We start from the raw sequence: 20,801 nt of genomic DNA, 5'->3' as shown, positions 1-20,801 counted from the left end.
GATATTTAAATTACTGTAGACATAAATCACACACAAACAGCCTAACTAGCAAAGTTGTCCTTTCCCACATTTTCACACATGCATTTGAACGCCGATCTTTGTATTCTAAGAAATGTTATTTTCAACATTTTCATTTTAAATAATAATATTCAGATAAAACATTTAAGCATGGTCCAAAATACCTGATACAAACAAATCAGATAAAGAAGTTCAGTGCATAGAAATACTAGTCTGATTTTTCTCAAGGCACCACTGACATCCTGATTTTGGCAGGGATAGAGTTAATTTTCTTCCTAGTAGCTGGTACAGGGCTAAGTTTTGCATTTGAGAATGAGAATAATGTTGATAACTGATGCTGCTGGGTACTGCACTCTACTGACTCTAAGTCAAGGACTTTTTAGTTTCCCACACTGTGCCAGCAAGCACACGCACAGGAAGCCAGGAGGGTGCATGGCCAGGACAGCTGACCCAAACTGGCCAAAGGCATATTCCATACCACAGAGCATCATGCTCTCTCCTTTCCACTACAGTTACCATCAGCATTATTATTATTATTATATTTTTCTTTGTTTTAATTATTAATCTGGTCTTATCCCACCATCTAAGAGGTTTACTTGTTTTCCAGTTCTCCTCCCTGCAGTGGGAGTGAGCAGGGAGCTGTGTTCTAGCTGCCAGCTGGGGTTAAATCATGACAACTGAATATTTTTCAAGCTCAAGAGCCACGTTACATGCAGCTTAAGTACCATTTATGATTTGCCACTCTAGCCTATCTTCCATAACAATATTTCTTCCCAGAATAAATGTACAGCCTTCATAGTACACTAAAGATAAAATAATGGCAAATTCAAAATCCTAAAGTAACACTGAACTCAGCCATACTGAATATATCTCATTGGGTTTTTTTGCCAAAATCTTCCTAAAAGGTTCATCTATTAAATTTTGCTTAGAAATCTTGATCACAAATGGCTTGCAATGTACAGAATGTCAAGGTTAACACTGCTTGTGAACATTACATTTCACACTTCCTAAACTTAATCTGACAATCTATTGCAGCACTAAGCTTCTCAATATGTCTTTCTTCCTTTAAAAAGACCCCTAAAATTAACATCTTCATGTTTTCTGATAGAAGCATTTTAATTTACTCATTTAAGCTTTTATGTGTATGTAACAAAGCTGAACAATGGCAGAAACAAAGTGGATAAGCTTTCACAACATTGTGATTTGTTTTCTTAGTAGCAGCACCTAATCTTGTACTTGAGGATTGTACCCTGGCAACATGAAAAGGCAAGGCTAAAAAGAAGGACATAGTCCAAAGCAGAGGAAGTGTGCAGCACAAATGTAGAAATCACAGTCTGATGCTAGGATAAATCTAGGTGATCTGTCTGTCTTCCTCTGGCAATCAGATCCATTATAAAAATAAAAACCCACCAAAACATAACCACCCACACATCACAGTACTATGCTGTAGCACCAAAGGCTTTAAAAAAAAAAAAAACCAAACAAAAACCCCAAAACAATACAAAAACCCCCCACACTAATAAAACCAGCCAGCCAAACCCTACAAAAAAACCAACCAAAAAGTATCAATATACCTTGTAAACAAATTAAATAGAAAACTCAAAAGCAATCTATCCATTGCTTATCAAATACTTGGATTGCCTGGAGTCTCACAAAAGAAGGGGAGATGGTCATACTTACACAACAGTCAAGAGGCTAATATCATGGTGCATGAAACATCTTCAGAGTAAAAACAGTCAGTATCCTTTATGTTTATTTGCTTATCAGGATACAATTGCAAACCATACCCACTGAAGCGACACAGTATTACCTCTTCCTTCCTGTGATGAACCACTACAATAACAGTTTGATGTCCTGCTTGTGCTCATTCCATAATCTTCAGCACTTAAGTGAATTCAGAGAGCCAGATAACTTCCAAGAAGTAACTAAGAAATGCATTTCTGTTATCAGTAGATTTTAAAATGTAGAAGTCCACAAATGAAGAAAGGTTGTGGGCAAAGGAAGCTCTATTTGCTCACAAACATGTATTTTAAACAAATTAAATCCCAAGCATTTGCTCTGTCCTGTTTACAGAAATGCCCTGCAAGATGCTCAGGCTCAAGACAAGACAAAATTCCCACCTCCTGCAAGTCTCTGAGGTACTACACAAAGGCAGCAGCATTTTTCATGTAAACACATTTATAGAGAGAAGTATTTCTTCTATACATGTACTGTTCTTATGCATAGGAAGCACCTCTCCTTACGGAAGAAATATGGCTTCTGGATGCCAGACAAATGGAACTGCCTACTCTCAGGCCTGTATAAAAACCCTCTACTTTTGACCAGGAAGTAATTCAGACACACTTCTGATTTTAGCTTTCTCTAACAGGTAGTCTTCCTGATTTCAACAGCAAGACAGGAAGCCTGAAAGCTAAAACATAGACTGCATGAAGAGTATCAGGACTGAGCCTACACTAAAGGAAGATCCAATGCCATTGAGGAGAGGCATCTTCCTCAGGAGATGCCACCTTAGTCTCCTATTAAAGCTAATATCACACAGGTCTCAGGTTGATTCTTGAATCATGATCTGGCAATACAACTTTGTAGCAGGTCCATAAAGATAAACTCCTCCTTTTAAAATATTATGTTAAAAGTGGTCAGATTTGCAGTCTGGCCAGCCTTCCACACTATCCCAATGCTCAGGAGCTCACACAGTTTACTGAGCTCAGTATGCACATTTAATTAAGTCTGTCTACAGCAAGAAATAAAGCCAGTATTTCACCTGTGAAGCCTAAACTCATTAGAATTCAGTTTTCCTCTGAAGGAATTCTAATATACTTGACTCTTTTAGTTAGACACGACAATAAAATGGCGCTAAAACACTTGGATTTTTGTGTTATTTTTAAATCAGTATTTTAAAAGCCAGTTCCTTCTTCAGGTTGCCCTTCAGAGGTTTCTCTTTCTACTTGTATTTCTTCCTGACCCAAATCAAAGGCATCTTTTCTTTACAACCTTCATTCCCCTGTTCTCTCATGCTCACTTATTTCCAGTCTGTACTGACTCATTACCTATTTCTACAGGCACTCCCTTCATAAAAGCCTACAGAAGCCTTTTCTTTACACCAGTGAAACAGAAAGAAGGGTGATGGCCAACTTACAAGCCCTTAGAACAAATTTCAGTCAGTAAGTATAACAACTTGACCTTTCATTTTATATAGACAAACTATACTCTTGTACTTAACATGAAGCAGCAGCAACAAACTCTAAGATCTCATACACTTTACAGAGTTAACTAAATATTCTTATTTGTTCCTACAATATTTGCTTCTGCTGAAAAAAATCTGAAAGTGAAATGTATTTCAGGATGTTTGTTTTACAGCTCTTCTTTATGACCTTTGTCCGTAATTAAGTGCTAGTGGAACTAAAATTGGCTATGAAGTTTCCAAAAGGCATGTGATAAACATAATGCAAGAAACTGTTCACATATATGAAAGTGATATTAAAATCCAAATCTTCAGACCAGGTAAAGGATGTTCTAATATACTGCATTAATCATGATTCTACAACCAGCAGGAATAGCAATTTCGTTTCAAGCAGTTATTCCAGTTTAACAGCATGGTATTTTTGCACTTGGTGCCTTTGTAAGATAAGAAAGAGTACTGACAACCTCTCTGGGTATGCTTTCTCATAAACAACCATTTCAATTAAATGTACAGAATAATGCTAAGAAGTAACAAGAGGGCTAGGAAACTTTTCCTAGAAAATCAGCTAAAACCACTGAAATAATTACAAAGAAGTTACATTTTGAATTTTTGAAGACATTGGTGCAGACAACAATAACTAGCACAGACAAGAATTGCATGCAAGGAAAGAAAATGAACACTCAAAAGTCAGCTTTGTGTGCACATAAAAAGAAGGAAAGACAAGGCATGATTTTATGTGTACTGTGTTAAAAAGTCAACAACAAAAAGCATAGTATACTTCCAAAAGAAAGTATGCATCAAAAAGAGATTACTTTTATTCCTATAAAACTACTCTCATTAGAAGATGAAATTTGAACCATTTACTTTTATTGATCAATTCTTAAGGAACTGGAATGGGAGAAAGAAACCCTCGACATCCATTTGAGTAGTTTTTATTTTAGTCAATAGTTTACAATAGTTTAAAAATTAAACATTAGAGTGAAGACCAGAATAAAATAATTTTCTGTTATCTTTAATTCTGTGGCTCAAGACTGGCTGGAAAAAGTGTAAGTAATCCCAGAATCAACAATTTCTGGTCTGCATCCTGCTGAGACAGAAGCAGGAGCTGGAAATTCATGGCATTTGGCAGATGCCTCACTAAGCTAATTTACCTCCCATATCTCCCTCCACAGGATTCAGAAGTCTGTCCACATCTCATCTGTGGCATTCACACCATCAACTACTGACCTCCACAAAAACAATCACTTCAGAGAATCCTAAAAGAAAAGTGACTTTCTGGGTATACAGGAATTTTAGGAGATGCATGAAAAATACCATGCAAGAACTAAAAAGTCCTGAGAACTGTCACACATACGAATTGAAAAAGGGTGTGGTCAAATGTGACCATCATATCACCTAAGCTAACGTGCAAGCTGCTTTCACAGGATATGCAAAAGTCTGTGTAGAGACGCCCAGTCTTGATCTGCAATTCTCAGATGAGAAAAAAGCCACTTTTACCATTCTTAGTAAATTCTAAGTCTCAAATTTCAACAGCTTAACCTCAATTATGCACAAAGGATTGTACCTGAGAGCATAAATATGGCAGCTTTGGGCATTGGGACTAAAAGAAAAAAAAAAAAGAAGTTGGTCATCTGTCCTATGTTGGTGTAAAAAAATAATAGAAAAAAAGAAACAACCAACAAACACACACCACAGCTTCCTACTACTATTGAACATACAAAGTGTCTCTTGAGATTAACAAAAGTCATTAGTCATCCTATGTTTATGTCATAAACCCTTTGCATATACCTAAAAAGACAGAAAGAGCACTGGCAACTAAAAAAAAACACAGGAAAAAAAAAAATTAAGGGCAGTATGGAATACCTAGCATGAAGATTAAAGTGAAGACAGCCTATATACATTCAGGTTTCTCAACTTACTTTAGCATCTTTAGCGTTGTCACAAATAAAGGTTTCCCCATATGGAGAGATAATGGGTGGCTTCTCTTCCATGAAAGTATCTTAAAGCAAATAAATAAATAAATAAATAAATAAATAGAGTCACACAGTGCTCTACTGTGAGTCACAAATGCTCTGCTAAAGTCAATAAAATCAACCAGGGACACAGATTTTTCAGCTTCTAATTTCTCTGTTCTTCTCAAAAAAAACTTATGGGGAACAATAAACAATGTCCCATTTCTAAGTGAATTCCAGATACTTTCTTTTCACCACAGACATTATCACTATTATTACGTAATTTGAATATAACTTGCACAAAGGCATTTTCTTCTTTTCTACTGTGCATCATTAAAATAAAAAAACCTGTAGTTGTCTAGTCTAAGAAGCAATAGCTCCAAAGTGTTCTTTATTCTGACTTTAAAAAAACTGTCAAAAATAAACCACCACACAACTCTTTTGTGCACAATCTTCATTTTGTCACTGAGTATTTGCTTGAAATACATATACATAACTTCAAACAAGACATATTTTCTGAGTATGAAAGAACTTTACAGCTGACTGCACAAGACTTCTAAATGCTTCAGTAAACTATTTAATACAATTAATTTCCTGTTATTTCCTGGAGCTATGAGCACTTACAAACAAATTAAGCAGCATTAGTCAGGAATATACTCCTTATATCTTTCAATAAGAAGTTAACTCTGTTTAAAAAAATCTGGATCTAATCTTAGAAACTTAAAACACTAGTCTAAAAAAAGTATATTGAAATAAATGCAGCTTAAAGACTAGATTTTCTAATTTTTACTTTATTTGGTCATAATCAAAAACTAAGTAAAAATGCAGAAGTTATTAAATGCTCTGCTATCACATAGATCAATTCTTCTAGACCTTTAAGATGCCCAATATTTCTTAAAATATGTAAGTAATACTTATTTTAGACAACTGGTCCAAGTTTTCTCTTTACTTAATATTCAAGATGCAAATATCAGCATGCTTAACTCACTGTTTTGTGTAATTTGCCTCCCAGTGCAAGAAATATTTACAAGGTCCACATTTCTTCTTCTCTGAAGGGAACTTGAACAAAACAAAGCACAGAATGAAAACATTAATTGAAATTTCCCAGAAAATAAGCAAAACCATCTCATACAGTTAAACAATTAAAATTATGTACAAATACAGAAACAACAGATTTTAAGCTTGGGAAATTTTCTGATTTATTTTAAAAAGTCACACAACAATATGTTTTCCTCCCCTTATGACACTGAATACTTCTCTGATCCCAAATTTGGGGTTTTGCTTTGTTCTGAATTGACCTTACAAAACATTTAGATTAAATTGTTTGAAGAATGGAGATCCCAGAGTTTTCCCCAACCTTTTCCTTCCCTTCTCCTTCACAATGATTACCAATGACTATATTTTAAGAAGGATGTACTATGAAAATCTACTTTAACATTAAACTCATAAGGGGCCTGAGAATCGAACCAAAACATGCTCCCGACCACTGAAAAAAAATTGCTGAAAAGTTTGATTTCCTAAGGTGAATTATTTCCCCCCACAAAATTTTAAAACCAAGAGGTAAGTGACATTGCATTGCAATAGCCTGTGACTACCCCTACACATTTTATACATGGGTAAGAATGCATCTCCATGCACAGCAGGTTGTTTTATTATTTTATTTATCTTATTAGTGGTGTTGTGCTGGCCCCACCTATTTCAGTAATTTCAAGTACAGTGCAATACTATTGTTATCATTAATATTTCAGGCCAAGATTGCTTTATAATATGAACATAGGAAGAAAAATGTGTGAATCAGAAAATTTCCAACCCACCTTCACTAGTCCAGCAGTCTGTATTAGAGGTCTTTTCAGTCAATCTCTGAATTCCTCCATTAACATAATTAGCAATTTTTCCTCTTAATTTCATTTTCTCTGCTTAAAATAAGAGTACTAAAGGCTCTCGTGTATCCTTATAGAATATTGTCTGTGTCTGATAAATGCCATGTAAGTTCCTTATCAGTTTTCCTGACAGTTTGTAGGTCCTCCATCCTTTGAAGCCAAAGGCAATTGTCTTCTTCTAAAAATATCAATCTCCTAACTTCTGTCTCCCCACTTAACATATTGAGAAATTGTATTATTTTAAGATAAGCTACTTTTAAAACTCTAGACCTACTGTGCCATGAAGTCCAACTTGAATTAATCCTTACTACAAAATGATGTTTCCTTGTGACAGAAGGCAGGCTTCACGAACTACTATTTTACATAATTTTTATTCTATACCTAAATCTGCCTAAAAAAATTTCTTAGATTAAATTCAGATAGAAGCCACACATTATAAAGTTATTTGACATTTCAAATGTTTTCCAGGTTATATAAAATCAGTTCCCCAATGACCACTTTATAAAATCTTGGTTTTAGAAAACACAGGGTGAGTATTCTGGGCAGGATTATGGCCTAGTTCCTATACATAATTGCTTACTCTCCTGAGTCATAATTACAATAAACACACAGCAAATACCTTAAAAATCTGTGTTTCATCGTACATTTTACTAAAATTGATGTAGTTACACCTTTTGAAGCTCCATTAGCAAACTAACTTCCTGTGCTTGTACTAACCTAATTTTAAAGAACTCGGTATGCTTAAAAAAAACCCCAAAACCTAACCTAATGTATTTCAACACAGATCAGATTTTTTGTTGTCAGGTCGGTATCTTTTAAAGGGTATTAGCAGCATTAAACTAAATTAAGAGTTACAGATAAACAGCTTTGACTGGAAGAGCTTTCAAAATTATGAGGTTTTCCTTATGTAAAAGAGTGAGTCTTTTGCTTAGTTTTAGGGTGGATGGATAGTTTCACCAGGAAATGAAAAATAACAAGTCAGCTTAAAAACAAAATCAAAAACCAAACAAAACAAACCAACAACAAAAAAAAAAAAACAACAACAAAAAACCTACATTTTTTTAAAAATCCATATACTTTTCAGGACTTGTGTATTCTTTTTGATCATGCACCTACGTTTATGTATACACAGCACAAAATCCTGCTAATAAGCAAACTATAGTCTTTTTTCCCAGCATTCAAAAATACAACCTATTTGTCATTTTTGGAAAACAAATTTCTAATTTATGTTAATTACAAACTACCTCAAGATATAAAATACATGAAATGAGCTTACTTTGAATATCTGCTTAAAAGATTATGTGTCATAAAAAACCTACAGTGCAAGCTATAAGATGCTAATAATTTCTCAATGCTTAATAGAATAGTAAGCTAGTTATTGTACAAATTAAATATCTGGATTAAAGGAGAGAAAAATACTGAAGATGTCTTTTGGAGGAAAAAAATTGAAAACAAATCTTATATCAATCTATGACTTTTTCTTAGCCATTTCAAAAAGTGAATACTCCTCTTGAATTTTTTCCATTCACATTTGAGTACCACAAAGAAGATTGATGATACTCTTTATTTTGCTCTTTAATGGAAGGTTAGTGCAAGCAGGCTGCCAATCACATAGTGCGCCAAATTTTCATAGATACAATAATAATTTCAATTATTATTCAATTTTGACTTAGTTACAACTGTGGCAATTAAGACTCCTTATTTTCATATATTAAGAGGTACCGGATGCAGCTCAGGCTGCATACACTTCTCTAGCGCCCTTTATTATGCACAAACAGGATGGAAGGATGTGATGAGGCAGTTACTGGTCTTGCTAAATGCTGAGAGGCTGGAAAGCTAAAAATTTGCACCGACCTGGTTTATTCAACATACTCCTGTCACCTTGCAAATAAAGGGACGGAAGGAGGTCAATGCAAGCAGTCAGTGCTTCAAAGTCTTTACTGGCATTCTTCTGCTGAGTGTTTTAAATGAAAGAAGCTTTTGTTTTCAAACTCATTCAAGACATGTTTTCTTTTCTATACGTCTCAAGACCTAACCCTCCCATATAATGCAAACACATCAGAACTTCTCTAGCATGCTGTGTTAAAGCTTTGAGGTTCATAGACTGCTAGCAGAGGTAAATTGATGTTGATATTTTACCACAGGAAAAGAGAGGGAGCAGCTTCTCTCTTCTAAAAAATTTATTTTGTGTGGCAGAACACAGTAGAGATACACAGCAACACCAGCTTGGCACCTCATTAGCAATCTTGACCACTTGTATGTTAAGAAATGGAGTCCAAAGGATATCAGCTCCAAGCAAGAAATTCCAACTATAGGATCTGCCAACCACAGAAAACAAATGATGCCTGCTCAGGCCAAGTACAATTTCCTATTTTACTTATTTATATTTTCCCCCCACATGCAGGATGTTGTCCAGAATTTTGGTCTGTTTTTTCTTATTTCTCATAATAAAGAATCAGAACAACCCCACTATGCACAACACAAATAACAAAGATGGGGGACATGAAAAAATCTAAGAGAATATAGAATTCATCAGTCTGAAATTTCTGTCTGCATATTACTCTGTATCAAAATCAGGTCTACCGTGTTATAAATGTGCTTCAGCTTTTGGTTTGAACAGATTGCTTCTCAGAATGATGCAATGGTAACTATTTTACAGAAGAGTGACTGCTAGATGACATGATCCAAAGTATCCAAAGGCCTCTAAAACTATTTCAAAACTAATTATCTTTAATCTTGTCCTAAAGACACATTAGTGGTTAGTTCCATCCCTTGCAATGCTTTCACTATTTTGTCTTACAAGAATCTTCAATTTTTCATTTTGTGGTTTTAAACACCTTTTGACCGATCTTCACCAATTCTCTAACAACAGAGAGCTCATAATGATATGATAAGGAAAAGTCTAGCTGAAAATAACCTAGCATAACTACACACCAATACCTAGCAACAAAAACCAGTATTAAAATCTGCACAATAACACCACTATTAAGAACATTGTGTAATTGTCACTTTTTTTTTTTTTTTTTTTTTTAATTCTGCACCCCCCAATACTACAGTGATACCACACTGTAGTGCCATAATTCAAAAAAGAAATAAACCCAAAGTATTTTCAACTTCTAAAATGCTATGGTGTCTTTCCAGCTGCCAACATGCTTTGTTACAGGCAAGAGCCAGGAGCAAAAGTGAGGCACAGGGAAGCAGTTAAATTGCAAGAGAGGTAATTGCATTATTAGCAATAAAAAATGACACGGTCATAGTCCTACCATGGGGAACAAGAAGACCTTGTACGAACTTTTTGTGCTAAAGGCACATAGAAGGTGATGAGAAAAGTATTCCTTGCATAAAAATTTAATGACTAATATCCATGAATGACTAGAAGGAAATGCTGAGTTTCCCAGAAGATTTCAGCAGGATTTCTCTGCCTCTGTGAAACAGCCTTTATACAATGTAATAAGGATGAAACCAGCATCTGTCAATAAGGCCTCAATCTGTCAGTTGAGGCTTTTTGTCTGTGCAATTCTGTAAAAAAGACACAGTCTTTCCTGAGGTTAAAGATGTTTGCATGATGCCATTTTAAAGTTCTGAATGAGTTCTCTGTCCCTATAAAAAGTTGTCAGAAAGGTTATGAAGAATGTTTCTGTGAAGGTTAAGTTCTGCTGTGAAGTTCTTGTTTGGCCTCAATCTTCCACAGACAGACTGGTCCCTCAGGATTTCCATATTGCTATAACTGAAGCATAAAGACCAAGAAAAGAAGCTGGAGCTCACAAATCAAAACGGTGGGCAATGAAGTTAGTGACCCGGTCACATATCAATCACTAACAGACTGGGACTTGGAGGATTTACTCCAATGGTGGGAAGATTACAAATACAGCATATTCTCTCAACTGGATGATTGTTCCTCAAAAGACAGTGAGAGTATACTCTTTTAGTATGTAGTTATTATCATCTTTTAGGCTAAGAATCCCATTTTGTCTCAGCATGAATAGCTCTATTAAATGAAGTAGGGATAATCACTCAGTGAGCACAATTTTTTTGTCATTTAGAAGACATAAATGAAGCAGTTTTTAAGTCACACAAAAAAATCTCTGATTGTTGCAAAGAATCTTTGCCTCTCCACCAGTTCAAACAATTGTATTACAAGATTAATTTTGACTTCTTTCAGTAACCAAAAAAAACTTATAAATGCTGGGAAACCCCTGCATTTAGAGCATGTATAAACTCGATGATGTTTCTAACTGCTGAGATATGCAGATGAAAAACCCAAGATAAATACAAAGCATTCTTAGACATGTCCCTTCCAGGCATAGCTTGTGGTTCAAAAAAATTTAAAAAAAATAAAATAAGTGCAACCTAATTGGATATGGCTACACCAACAAAACTTTGCATATGCCTTCGCATTAATTTTTCTTCTGTTTAAGACAGCTAGCCAGCATGACAACTAAAACTTTACTTAATAGATCCAAAAATATTACAAATTAACCTGTGTGGAGATATTTTTCGCTTATAGCCCTACAGTAATACTGTATTGTGATTCAATACATATTCAGTGCCTATTAGTTTTAACACTCAAACAATTACACCTTTATTAAGATAGGTCTAGAATTAAATCCCAACAGCAGATATTTTCCTCAACATTCTATCACATTTTTCCAAGACAAGCTACAACAACTAATGCTTATTCAAGAAAATAAGTGCCACTAAGTAATTTGTGGATTCAAATTATGAACTCAACCATTTTGAAGGAAGAAAAACACACAGTCACATTACTTGAACATTTTGAAAAAAATTCAAAGATTCCATAAACTCTGAAAACCTTCCACATCTATCCTCTTTTTTTCTTCCTTTTCCACTGCTGTTTTCCCCTGCTGGAATCTCAAAAATATTTTTATACTACAAATATCATAAAAAACTAATGTTTTGTTGTTGTGAGACCACCAGAAAAAGCTGACACATGAGAAAATGGTTGCCTTCACTCTCCAAAGTTAACATTACATGACTACTAGTTCAGAAATTAACCCAAAAGCCATCTTGAAGAAAGTTCTTGCTTATGCTTTATATACTTGTTTTTAACAGTTATAGCTAAAGCAATAAAGATTCCTTTCTTTGTTAATATGTAGATGCAGAGAAAATTGGGGAGGCTATAAGGACACACTGTTCTAAAATTTCCCTTTATACTCTCATTTTTGCTTTTAAATTACATTGAAGCTTAATTCTTCTTCAATTAACTTGGCAACATTCATATCAGATCCAGTGTATTTACACCGCATACTAAAAAAATCCACACAAAAAAAAAAAGACATGAAAAAAATTAAAAAAAAAAATCAAAAAACCCCAAACCATAAGTTCTACCATGACAGTAATTCTCATTAGTAATGAGCAGCAATTACCTTGATGAAGCTTGAACTTTACTTGATTCGGGAATTTCTGGTACAGGTCGATGCCTTAAGATAAAAGATCGGCTTGCTCTTGGAAATACTTTCATGCAGTTTAGAGAACAGGAATCATATAAGTCATTGTCTATCATTTCTCCTTTAAACTTATAGAATGGAGAATCTGGCTTACTATCAGATAAATCACCCTGATCTGCAAACCTCTGATGTTTGTTTTCCTTGCATTTTGTCTCGCATGTACGAACAAATGAAGGAGGATCACGAAACACCAAAGACCCAGTCATGTGCTCATCAGCTTGGTATGCAGCAGCTTCTGTCAGTGATGCATCCGGCTGAGTATTCATCTTGACACTTCTACTTTGACTGACAGCTTTTAGTATGCTGTCTGAATTCTGGTATACACGGGAAAAATCCAAATTTGTAAAACTATCATCATTAGCCTCCATTGAGTTTTGCTCTGCAAGTTCAAACTTTTCCTTATCAACATAAGATTTTTTAAGAAGTTCTTCTGATGGTGTTGCAGGTATCATGCCAGTCCCATCTACGCTTGAATTGCTTACAGGAGACTCCTGATCTGAGGATGAATATTGCTTCTCTTCTAAGCCTTTCAAGTCTTTGAATTTTAGATTTTCACAGAAAAGAGAATTTCCTTCAATTTTCAAAAGACTGTCTAACTGGTTAAGAATCCTTCTGCGATGCCCTGTAGGCAACACTCCCATTTGCTGAAGCACATTGTTATTTATTCCCACGCAATCTGTCACAATGTTATAGCCATATTTTTTAAAGTTAGGAAGATACTGTGCAAGGTTAATGTTGACCAAAAATTCTTCAATATCAGTGCCATTGCCTGTGGATGACATGACTTCATTCCGTATATTGCCCCACACAGTCATGTAGAAATAGTCAGGTTGCATGCATGTTCACTAGAAAGAAAACTCTCTTAAATTTGGTGTCCACCAGCCAGCAGAAAGTATCCGTTTCCTCACGACACCTCTTCAAGTTTCTTCAGTTCAAACCGATTTTTTTTAAAGACTGCAAACATATGGAAAATAAAAAGGACATTAAAAAAATTCTTACCTGAACCTCACAATTATGTTGAATAAAATTGTGAAGGACTCCCTGTCACCTGAATAGTAATATTTTTAAATTGTTTGTATATGAAAATTTCAACAAGGGTAAACCCGCCCTTTTATCTTAGCCTATATCAAGAAAATAGCAAAATCAATGTCTCAGTACAAGTAATACAGACTTAAAACACATACTCCTAGTAGTTAAACATTAAGATGAACAGTGAAGAGATGAACCACTTATCTACACACACACTCTTACTACACAGTACTTGGATATCAGGGAGAGAAAGAGTTATCCAAGACCATAGCTGGAACCTAAAGCTTTCCTATTTCCACACTAGCACCAATTAACTATAGAACACGGCTTCTACTCCCTTACCTTATCTCAAAATCCTTTTAGCATAGAAACACACTTGCAATGGAACAAAGGAATAATGACTAATAATGTCTAGAGCATTCTATGTGAACAGTGCATTCAAGCCCTCTTCAACTGAGAATCCAACTGAACAAGTACTATTGTCAATAAAATGGGCTTGAAACAGTAGATCCAGCCCCTCAAACAAACTGTCATGCAGGAACACGAAACAGGTAACCACCAGCATCTCAACTCTGACAAGGAAGCATTTTTCCCTTGACCAAAAACAGCAGAGGCATGACCCCATAGTTTAAGTTCTGGCTGTCCATGAGTTTTTCCTTAGTATCTTCCAACTCAGCTCTTACACTCTCCAGATTCCATCTGTTTGAGTTATTCTTTCTCTCACGGCCATATCTAAATTCACAATTTACAAAATCCAGATACTACTGTTGTGAAGCTGTTTGGAAGAGCCTGAAATCATATTTCTTCAAAGAAGGTTTAAGATCAGCAACACTCAACAGGTTTTTTCACCTCTCTCTTTCTGTATAAAGAGCAATTTGGCCTTAGGGAAACCTGCTGACTGTAGCAGCTGTCCTGGCATGCAGGTACTAGCCTTAAGCAGCCTGGAAAAGAAAGAGCAGCTTCAGTGGAAGAGCATTAAGACTTAAGTAGCAATCAGAAAGAGGAGAAATCTTACGCCCAGAATTTATCCATGGTAGTAGGCATTGATACCTAATTCTTCAAAGTATTTTCTGGCAAAAAATGCAGTACTTATGATCTAGAATTGAAGCTTAAAAGATTGACTACATTTTTACTATATCAATTCCTATATAAAGAATAAACCCTCTTCCTCTAAGATTCCTCCAATGTCTTTTGAATATCTAAGTCATTATTCAGAAAGGTAGAAGTAAATAAATGGAGAGAGAAATCTTTATGCCCCTCCTCATTACCCAAAGCCACATACAGATAAATCTAAATTTAAAATAATGTACTGCTGAAGCATAACTGTTACCACTGCTATTGGTGATTGTACTTTATTATGATTATGAAATAGATTATTAAATAACTATCTCAATCTCTAGAAGTCTTTTCTTGCAAAATTTTATAAATATCTTAATTACTCCCACACTTTCATAAAGTGGTAAGCAAAACCAAGGAAAAAACTAGACTCTTCATACTTACACTACATAAACATGTATGTGACATAATAATAAGGAAAAAAGGAGATGAGCAAACCTACATTTTTCTGGAAGATGTGAAAATCAACATAGTATATTTACTATAAATGCTCCATTATTTAAAATGTCATTGGATTCTCTCTAGTCTCTAACTTCATTTTTGTGTAAATATTTTTATCAGCTTTGAACCCTACCCACAAGTCTGAGAACTGATTTATTATCTTGAATATTAAATTGATACAATTAAAACCTTTTAGAGAGAGGACTCTATAGGTCAATCAGATATCAAACTCTCAAGAGATTAACTTTATTATGGAGTTAACCCTCAATTAAAGATTCCCAAGTCATTTAAATTCAAAAAGCCTTGGATTGCTCTAAACTGATTAACAATCCAGGTTCGTATTTACGTTTGTCCCATCCCAATTTGCATAAACGCTCATCATTCCTTTAAAAATTTGAAAACTCAGCCTTTCCTCAAAATTTTCACAGCAGCTTCTAGTCATAAAGGATAAAATTCAACAGTATGGCCTCCACCCATCTCTAAACCCAGGAAAATGTAAATGTAAACACACAGTCCCTTAACAAGTTGAAGATATATTCACAGATTCTGAGTACAGAATGAAATGAAAATTAGTACAGAAATTACTTGCTAGGAAAAAAGTATCAGGTACTCTTTGGGCCAGAAAATAGTCTTTCAGGTACTAAATAATTAAATAAAAACCACAATCAAACAGACAAACAAACAAAAAAAACAACAACCAAACCACACACATATTCAAGTATACAAAACCCCTACAATTTTAGCATATCAGTCTAAGGCTTTTAAAGTTGCAGTTGCAGCTCGTTATCTCAGCCATTTCCACCTTCCTTGACAGTTCTGGGTTTCATGGTAGCATCTGGCTATTTTTTCCCTAAGGTGTTAGTGTTCATTTTCAGACAGTATTATCTTCTCAATCTCCCCACTTTTCATAATAACAAAAAATACACCTGGGAAAGTAGTTTTAGCTATATATTTATAAATAAATATATACCTGTTTTATATAAACATATATATTTATATCCACACACTCTCTCTTCTCTATCTTAATACTGTTTTTTCTACATGCAATAGCTTTGCCTACACCTTATTTTGGAACACCTCCAGTGTTGCCACTTCAGGAACTCAAATAGCCATGTATTATCAGCTATTTGGATTCTAAGCCATCTTTGTATAAACCACACACCAGTGCAAAGGGTTACCTAGCAGAGAACAAACTTTGCTTCCAAATCTGTAAGAATTATTATGCTTTGCTGTGTATTTTATGAAAAAAGCATGTAGCAGAGGAAGGGAGGAACTGCTTGCTGAGAAGACATTTTGACCACAAAATGCCAACAGTGATGGAAGATAACGCCCAAGCCACTTTCTGTTTCTGTAGTTGTCTATGGCAGAAGTTGTCAGTGCATCCGTCAAGATTTATGAAGACATGCCTAGATCTGGCCTAGCTATGGAACTGGTTAAATACCAGTAAGATCACATATTATTTTGTGAATCTAAGCAAAGGGTTATACTGACAACTGGTTTGGTTTCACCACTTATAGAAAGATTAACATAACAAACAGCTAAACAAATCTACACACACTGGTGAATGTTTTGCAGGCTAGAACATAAATACGGAATCACTTCTCAAAATGTTTTATGAGGTTTGAACTCAAAAAGTATAAAGAAATGCAGAACTCAAGGACCACCTTATTCAATATATTAATGTTTTTATATGGTTATTATAAATTTTAAAAATAATTTAATCTCCTCCTTAGCTTTGATTGCAAAATAAGTCATAATAAATCCTAAAGAATGTACAGCATTAGAATTATAGTGCATATATATGGCATATACACATTTGTACAAATACATTCATACTCTTTCACATCCATATTTCTACCACTACAAATTTAAGTAAACAACATTAGAGGACAATGTTGAATACATTCCGTAAAACAAATCTTCTCTCAGAAGCAAGGCAAAATAGATTTTTCCTACATAGAAATAAATAGCAAACCCCCCCCCCAAAAACCAACAAAGAAACAAAAAAAACCACAAGGGGAATTTGAACTTGCTTAAATAAAATTGATTCTTGTTGTAGTATTATATTCTCCTAAATAGGGTAAGCAAGACAAAAGTCATCATTCCCAACATGGTTACAAAAAATAGGAAAATGCTATAATGGTTACACAAAAAAACAAAAAAACTTAAACTTCTTGGAAGACACCTGACCATTCAGTTTTATCAAAATAGGGATAAACACCTAAACTACTATGTAGAAAAAGCAATACAAGGAAAACCATTTGGGCTTTTCTTCTACGAAAAAGTTTCAGCAGGGCATGAATTGTAATGTGTCGTACATCCCAAGCTTTCTATGGGATCATCCAACTTTCTTTCATAGAAGATATTTCTCACACTTCTTTACAAACTGATTGTCGATTTCTTCCTTTTCCCATCTTATGGAAGGGACTTAGACAAGGAGTGGCAAAAAAACTTAAGAGTGGCCTAATAGTTCTTTTCTTTGACTAAAAGTGACAGCTAAATAGCATCAAAGAAAAGTGGCAACTGTAACTCTCAGAACCCTTCCTCACATGCAGGGTAAGCACCAGCATCTAGCATTCTGAAGAGATGTATCTACTACTTTTAACATTCTTTCATTCTATGACTTTCAAGTTGAAATTCTTGAAGACAAAATTGACTGGGAGATAGACAAATCTTTGTTGAAGCAAGCAAGCAATCCAAATTTCAATAAAGAAATGTTTGAACAGTAGGTTATAGGTGAACACAAAAACACTCAAGTAGGACTAGGGGTTTTTTTTCCCTTTTTAATATCAATACAGATACAAGCCTGAAGAAACTGTCAAACCTTTAGATGTACATGGCAAGATAATCACACTGTGAGCAATCAGTTCAACAAACACAAGCAAGTTCAGGCTTGCTCCCAACTTCTGCTCAACCACATACTAGATAATAAGATCCTAATAAATATGTAAAAAAAAAAAAAAACAGAAAAAAAAAACCCATAAAACCAAAAACAACCACACCAAAATAAAACAGTACAACAGGCCTTACCGTGGAGCAGAATGAAATCTGCAAGTAGTGAATTTCATCTTCGCATTGTAATTGACTCCATACAAACTGACAAGATTAACATAGAAAGCACTGTAGATTAAAGATCTTTTCCAAAACCTGTATTATACTATCAGCATATCGACTGCATGGGAAAAAAAAATATATATATACTGATTGCAACAATTGCGATAGAACTGCTGCCTTTACCAATACAAGGAAGTTACTAAGCACAGGTCAACCTAGTGGATAATGACAAAATAGCTTTAATCACATCCTCTGTCAAAATGTTTCTCTGTTTGTCCCTTTTTTTTTTCTTTTTAATTTCAGAACACTTGCCTTCTAGAAAAAGGTTCAGCAACCTTCGTTACCTCGGAGTCAAACCTCAAACTGCAAGAAATTCCAGTGGAACAACTTGCAGAGTCGCTGGAGTAAGGAACTACATGGCATGAATAAGCAAACTGAAGGTGGAATTGGAACTTTGGGAAGTCGCTGTGGCAACACTCGGGTGCTGTACCCTTCACTTCGTATTCTCGATCCAGGACATCCTACAGCTTCTTTGACTTAAGTTTTCTGATAAAATTTCCAGGTATATAATGGCATCTAACATGAGGTCTGTTCATGTCTGAGTTCACAAAAACAACTCATAGAGTAAATAAATACACAATACTAAAGCACTGTTCTTTAGCATGATATTTACATACAAATCGTTAAAACAGTTGAAGCTAGAAAGAAAACAGAGAGCAATACTCGCCTTATTTTCTACCTGCCTACCTGCTATTCCTAGTCAGATCCCATCTCCGGTATCTGTCGGAGATCTGGGGCAAGCCCCGTACCAAACCACTGTGCACTCTCCGGCAGCTCTCACGCCAGCGCGCAGCAGCAGCGCGGGGCTCGCTGCCGGCGGGACCGGGAGCTGCAGCATCGCCCCGGGAGCGGCCCGGCCCGGGAGCGGCCCGCGCGGGGCGCAGCCGGCGGGCAGAACCTGCCCGAAACCCCGCACACGCCGCGCCCGCCGAGGCCGCCCTACCTTTGGCAAAATCCAGCGGGTGACGGGGACAGGGAGGCAGAGGAACGAAGCGCGGGGCTTTAGATTGCTTCAGTTTTCAGTTCTCCCTCCGGCTCCCCGCTCTCTCACTTTCTAGCTTGCTTTCTCTTTCCTTCCTTCCTGCCTGGCTGGCTGCACACCCCACCCCACCCCCGCGCTGCTCCCCGGCAGGCCGCGCCCGCGGAGCTCCCTCCCCGCTGCAGGAGGCGGCCGCACCTGGGCGCGCCGGGAGCGCCCGTCGCCCTCCGCGCCGCGGCTCAGGGCGTTCTGGCCGGGCCACATAGTTCCTGAGGAGTCACTGGGAAGCCCGTAGGCAAGCTTCGGCTCCGGAGTGCTCTGTACCCCAGCGCATCGCTTCTCACGCGTCCCGTGTTCCCCAGCCCGGGCTGGGCAGGCGGCGAGTCCCCCCCCCAACCCGCCAGGCTGCCAGGCCAGTGGGCAAAGGGCGTCCCGGTGCCACCTCTGTCACCACGCAGAGCCACGCTGAGGGCAAGCGCTCCACCTGCGAGAAAGCAGGACAGCCTGCCAGTAGTGATACAGCTATGATCACTTGCTTTAAAAAACCTAAAGTTACTAAGCTTTCACTAGTTTCTAAGAATTCCCGTATTCTTGGAGCTCGCCCATGACGGTGAAAAACAGTCACTCAGATGAAACTAGCATTTTGTTACTACGAAATGATACTGAAAGTACTTTAATGTTGTCCACTGGTGGACATACACATCTTCTTCTTGAAGTGTCAGTGCCGATATTTTCTCTTTAAATCCAAGGAGGTTCCAGAGAGCTTACAGTGTTGCAGCTGAAGTCTGAGGTCTGCCACTCACTCTACAGAAGCAAAACAGAAGCAAAGCTATACTGAGAAAAAGACACCAGTTATTAAAGTGCTAATTTAGGAGCAAGTAAACCTGGGTTCTTTTTAAGACTGCTTCCTACACACTAAAAATAGACTTACTAAATAGCCTTACTAGTAGCAGGGCTGTTAAAAACTGTTAGTGCCATGGTACTAAAGTGAGGTTTCAGGATCACAATTTTGAATGCAAACAGCTTTTTTTCACTCTCCAACTTAGAGTCAAAACTTCCAGACTAGAAGTTTGCAGTTCAGCATTACAGCACCAATTCCACCAGTGCCCAAGCACTTCTGAAAATCTAGCTGCAAGTTCTAAGTATTAGTTACAAAAATACCTGTGTACCAAAAAAATGCAGTTAATTTTACCTCCTAAACTTGTATAATGCAAGCAAATTTTTGGATTTGCCTTTTTTCTTTATATCTAAAGAAATACATTGTGTTCTTGCTTGTTTTTTTATTAATGCTTTTTCAGAGTCTATCTCAGACAAGGGATTGTCATTCCCAATTATTTGCAAAGGGGCTGATACGTTTCCAAACCAAGTGAGTTCACAGATGTGATTGAGGTAAGTATACTAACACCCTTTTGTGTCATAGCCTTTCTGAATTGTAACCTAATGACTCACAGAGTCATCTGATCACAGATCTGCCTAGCATTTCCAGCTAAGCCTAGCTTCCTTTCAGGACAGTAAGAATGCTAATGAATACTGACTTTGAAAAGGAATTTTAACCACAGTAACTTAAACTATTTGAAAGATTCAGGCCCTGTAAATAACAAAAGACTGGCCTCCTTTGCGAGG

At 36.4% G+C, this 20,801-nt stretch overlaps 1 protein-coding gene across 3 annotated transcripts in view; it reads right to left on the bottom strand.

Annotated features, from left to right (window-relative positions):
• ARAP2 (ArfGAP with RhoGAP domain, ankyrin repeat and PH domain 2) overlaps positions 1 to 19,293 on the bottom strand; it is a 124,960-nt gene extending 105,667 nt beyond the window's left edge. For 2 of the 3 annotated variants that reach the window (XM_039551181.1, XM_039551183.1), the window contains exons 1-4: positions 19,143 to 19,293; positions 12,419 to 13,453; positions 6,140 to 6,210; positions 5,119 to 5,198 (exon numbers count right to left, since the gene is read on the bottom strand). In XM_039551181.1, coding sequence (XP_039407115.1) covers positions 5,119 to 5,198; positions 6,140 to 6,210; positions 12,419 to 13,335 — 1,068 coding nt within the window. In that variant the 5' untranslated portion in view covers positions 13,336 to 13,453; positions 19,143 to 19,293. Of the gene's footprint in view, positions 1 to 5,118; positions 5,199 to 6,139; positions 6,211 to 12,418; positions 13,454 to 18,115; positions 18,182 to 19,142 lie in introns of all 3 variants that reach the window. The other variant, XM_039551182.1, reaches the window with a different exon arrangement.
• Between the last annotated feature and the right edge of the window lie 1,508 nt (positions 19,294 to 20,801).

The sequence above is a fragment of the Corvus cornix genome, chromosome 4 (assembly GCF_000738735.6).
Source record: "Corvus cornix cornix isolate S_Up_H32 chromosome 4, ASM73873v5, whole genome shotgun sequence".
Taxonomy (NCBI): domain Eukaryota; kingdom Metazoa; phylum Chordata; class Aves; order Passeriformes; family Corvidae; genus Corvus; species Corvus cornix.
The sequence above is the reverse complement of the archived record's forward strand: the minus strand, read 5'-3'. Positions and strand labels throughout refer to the sequence as shown.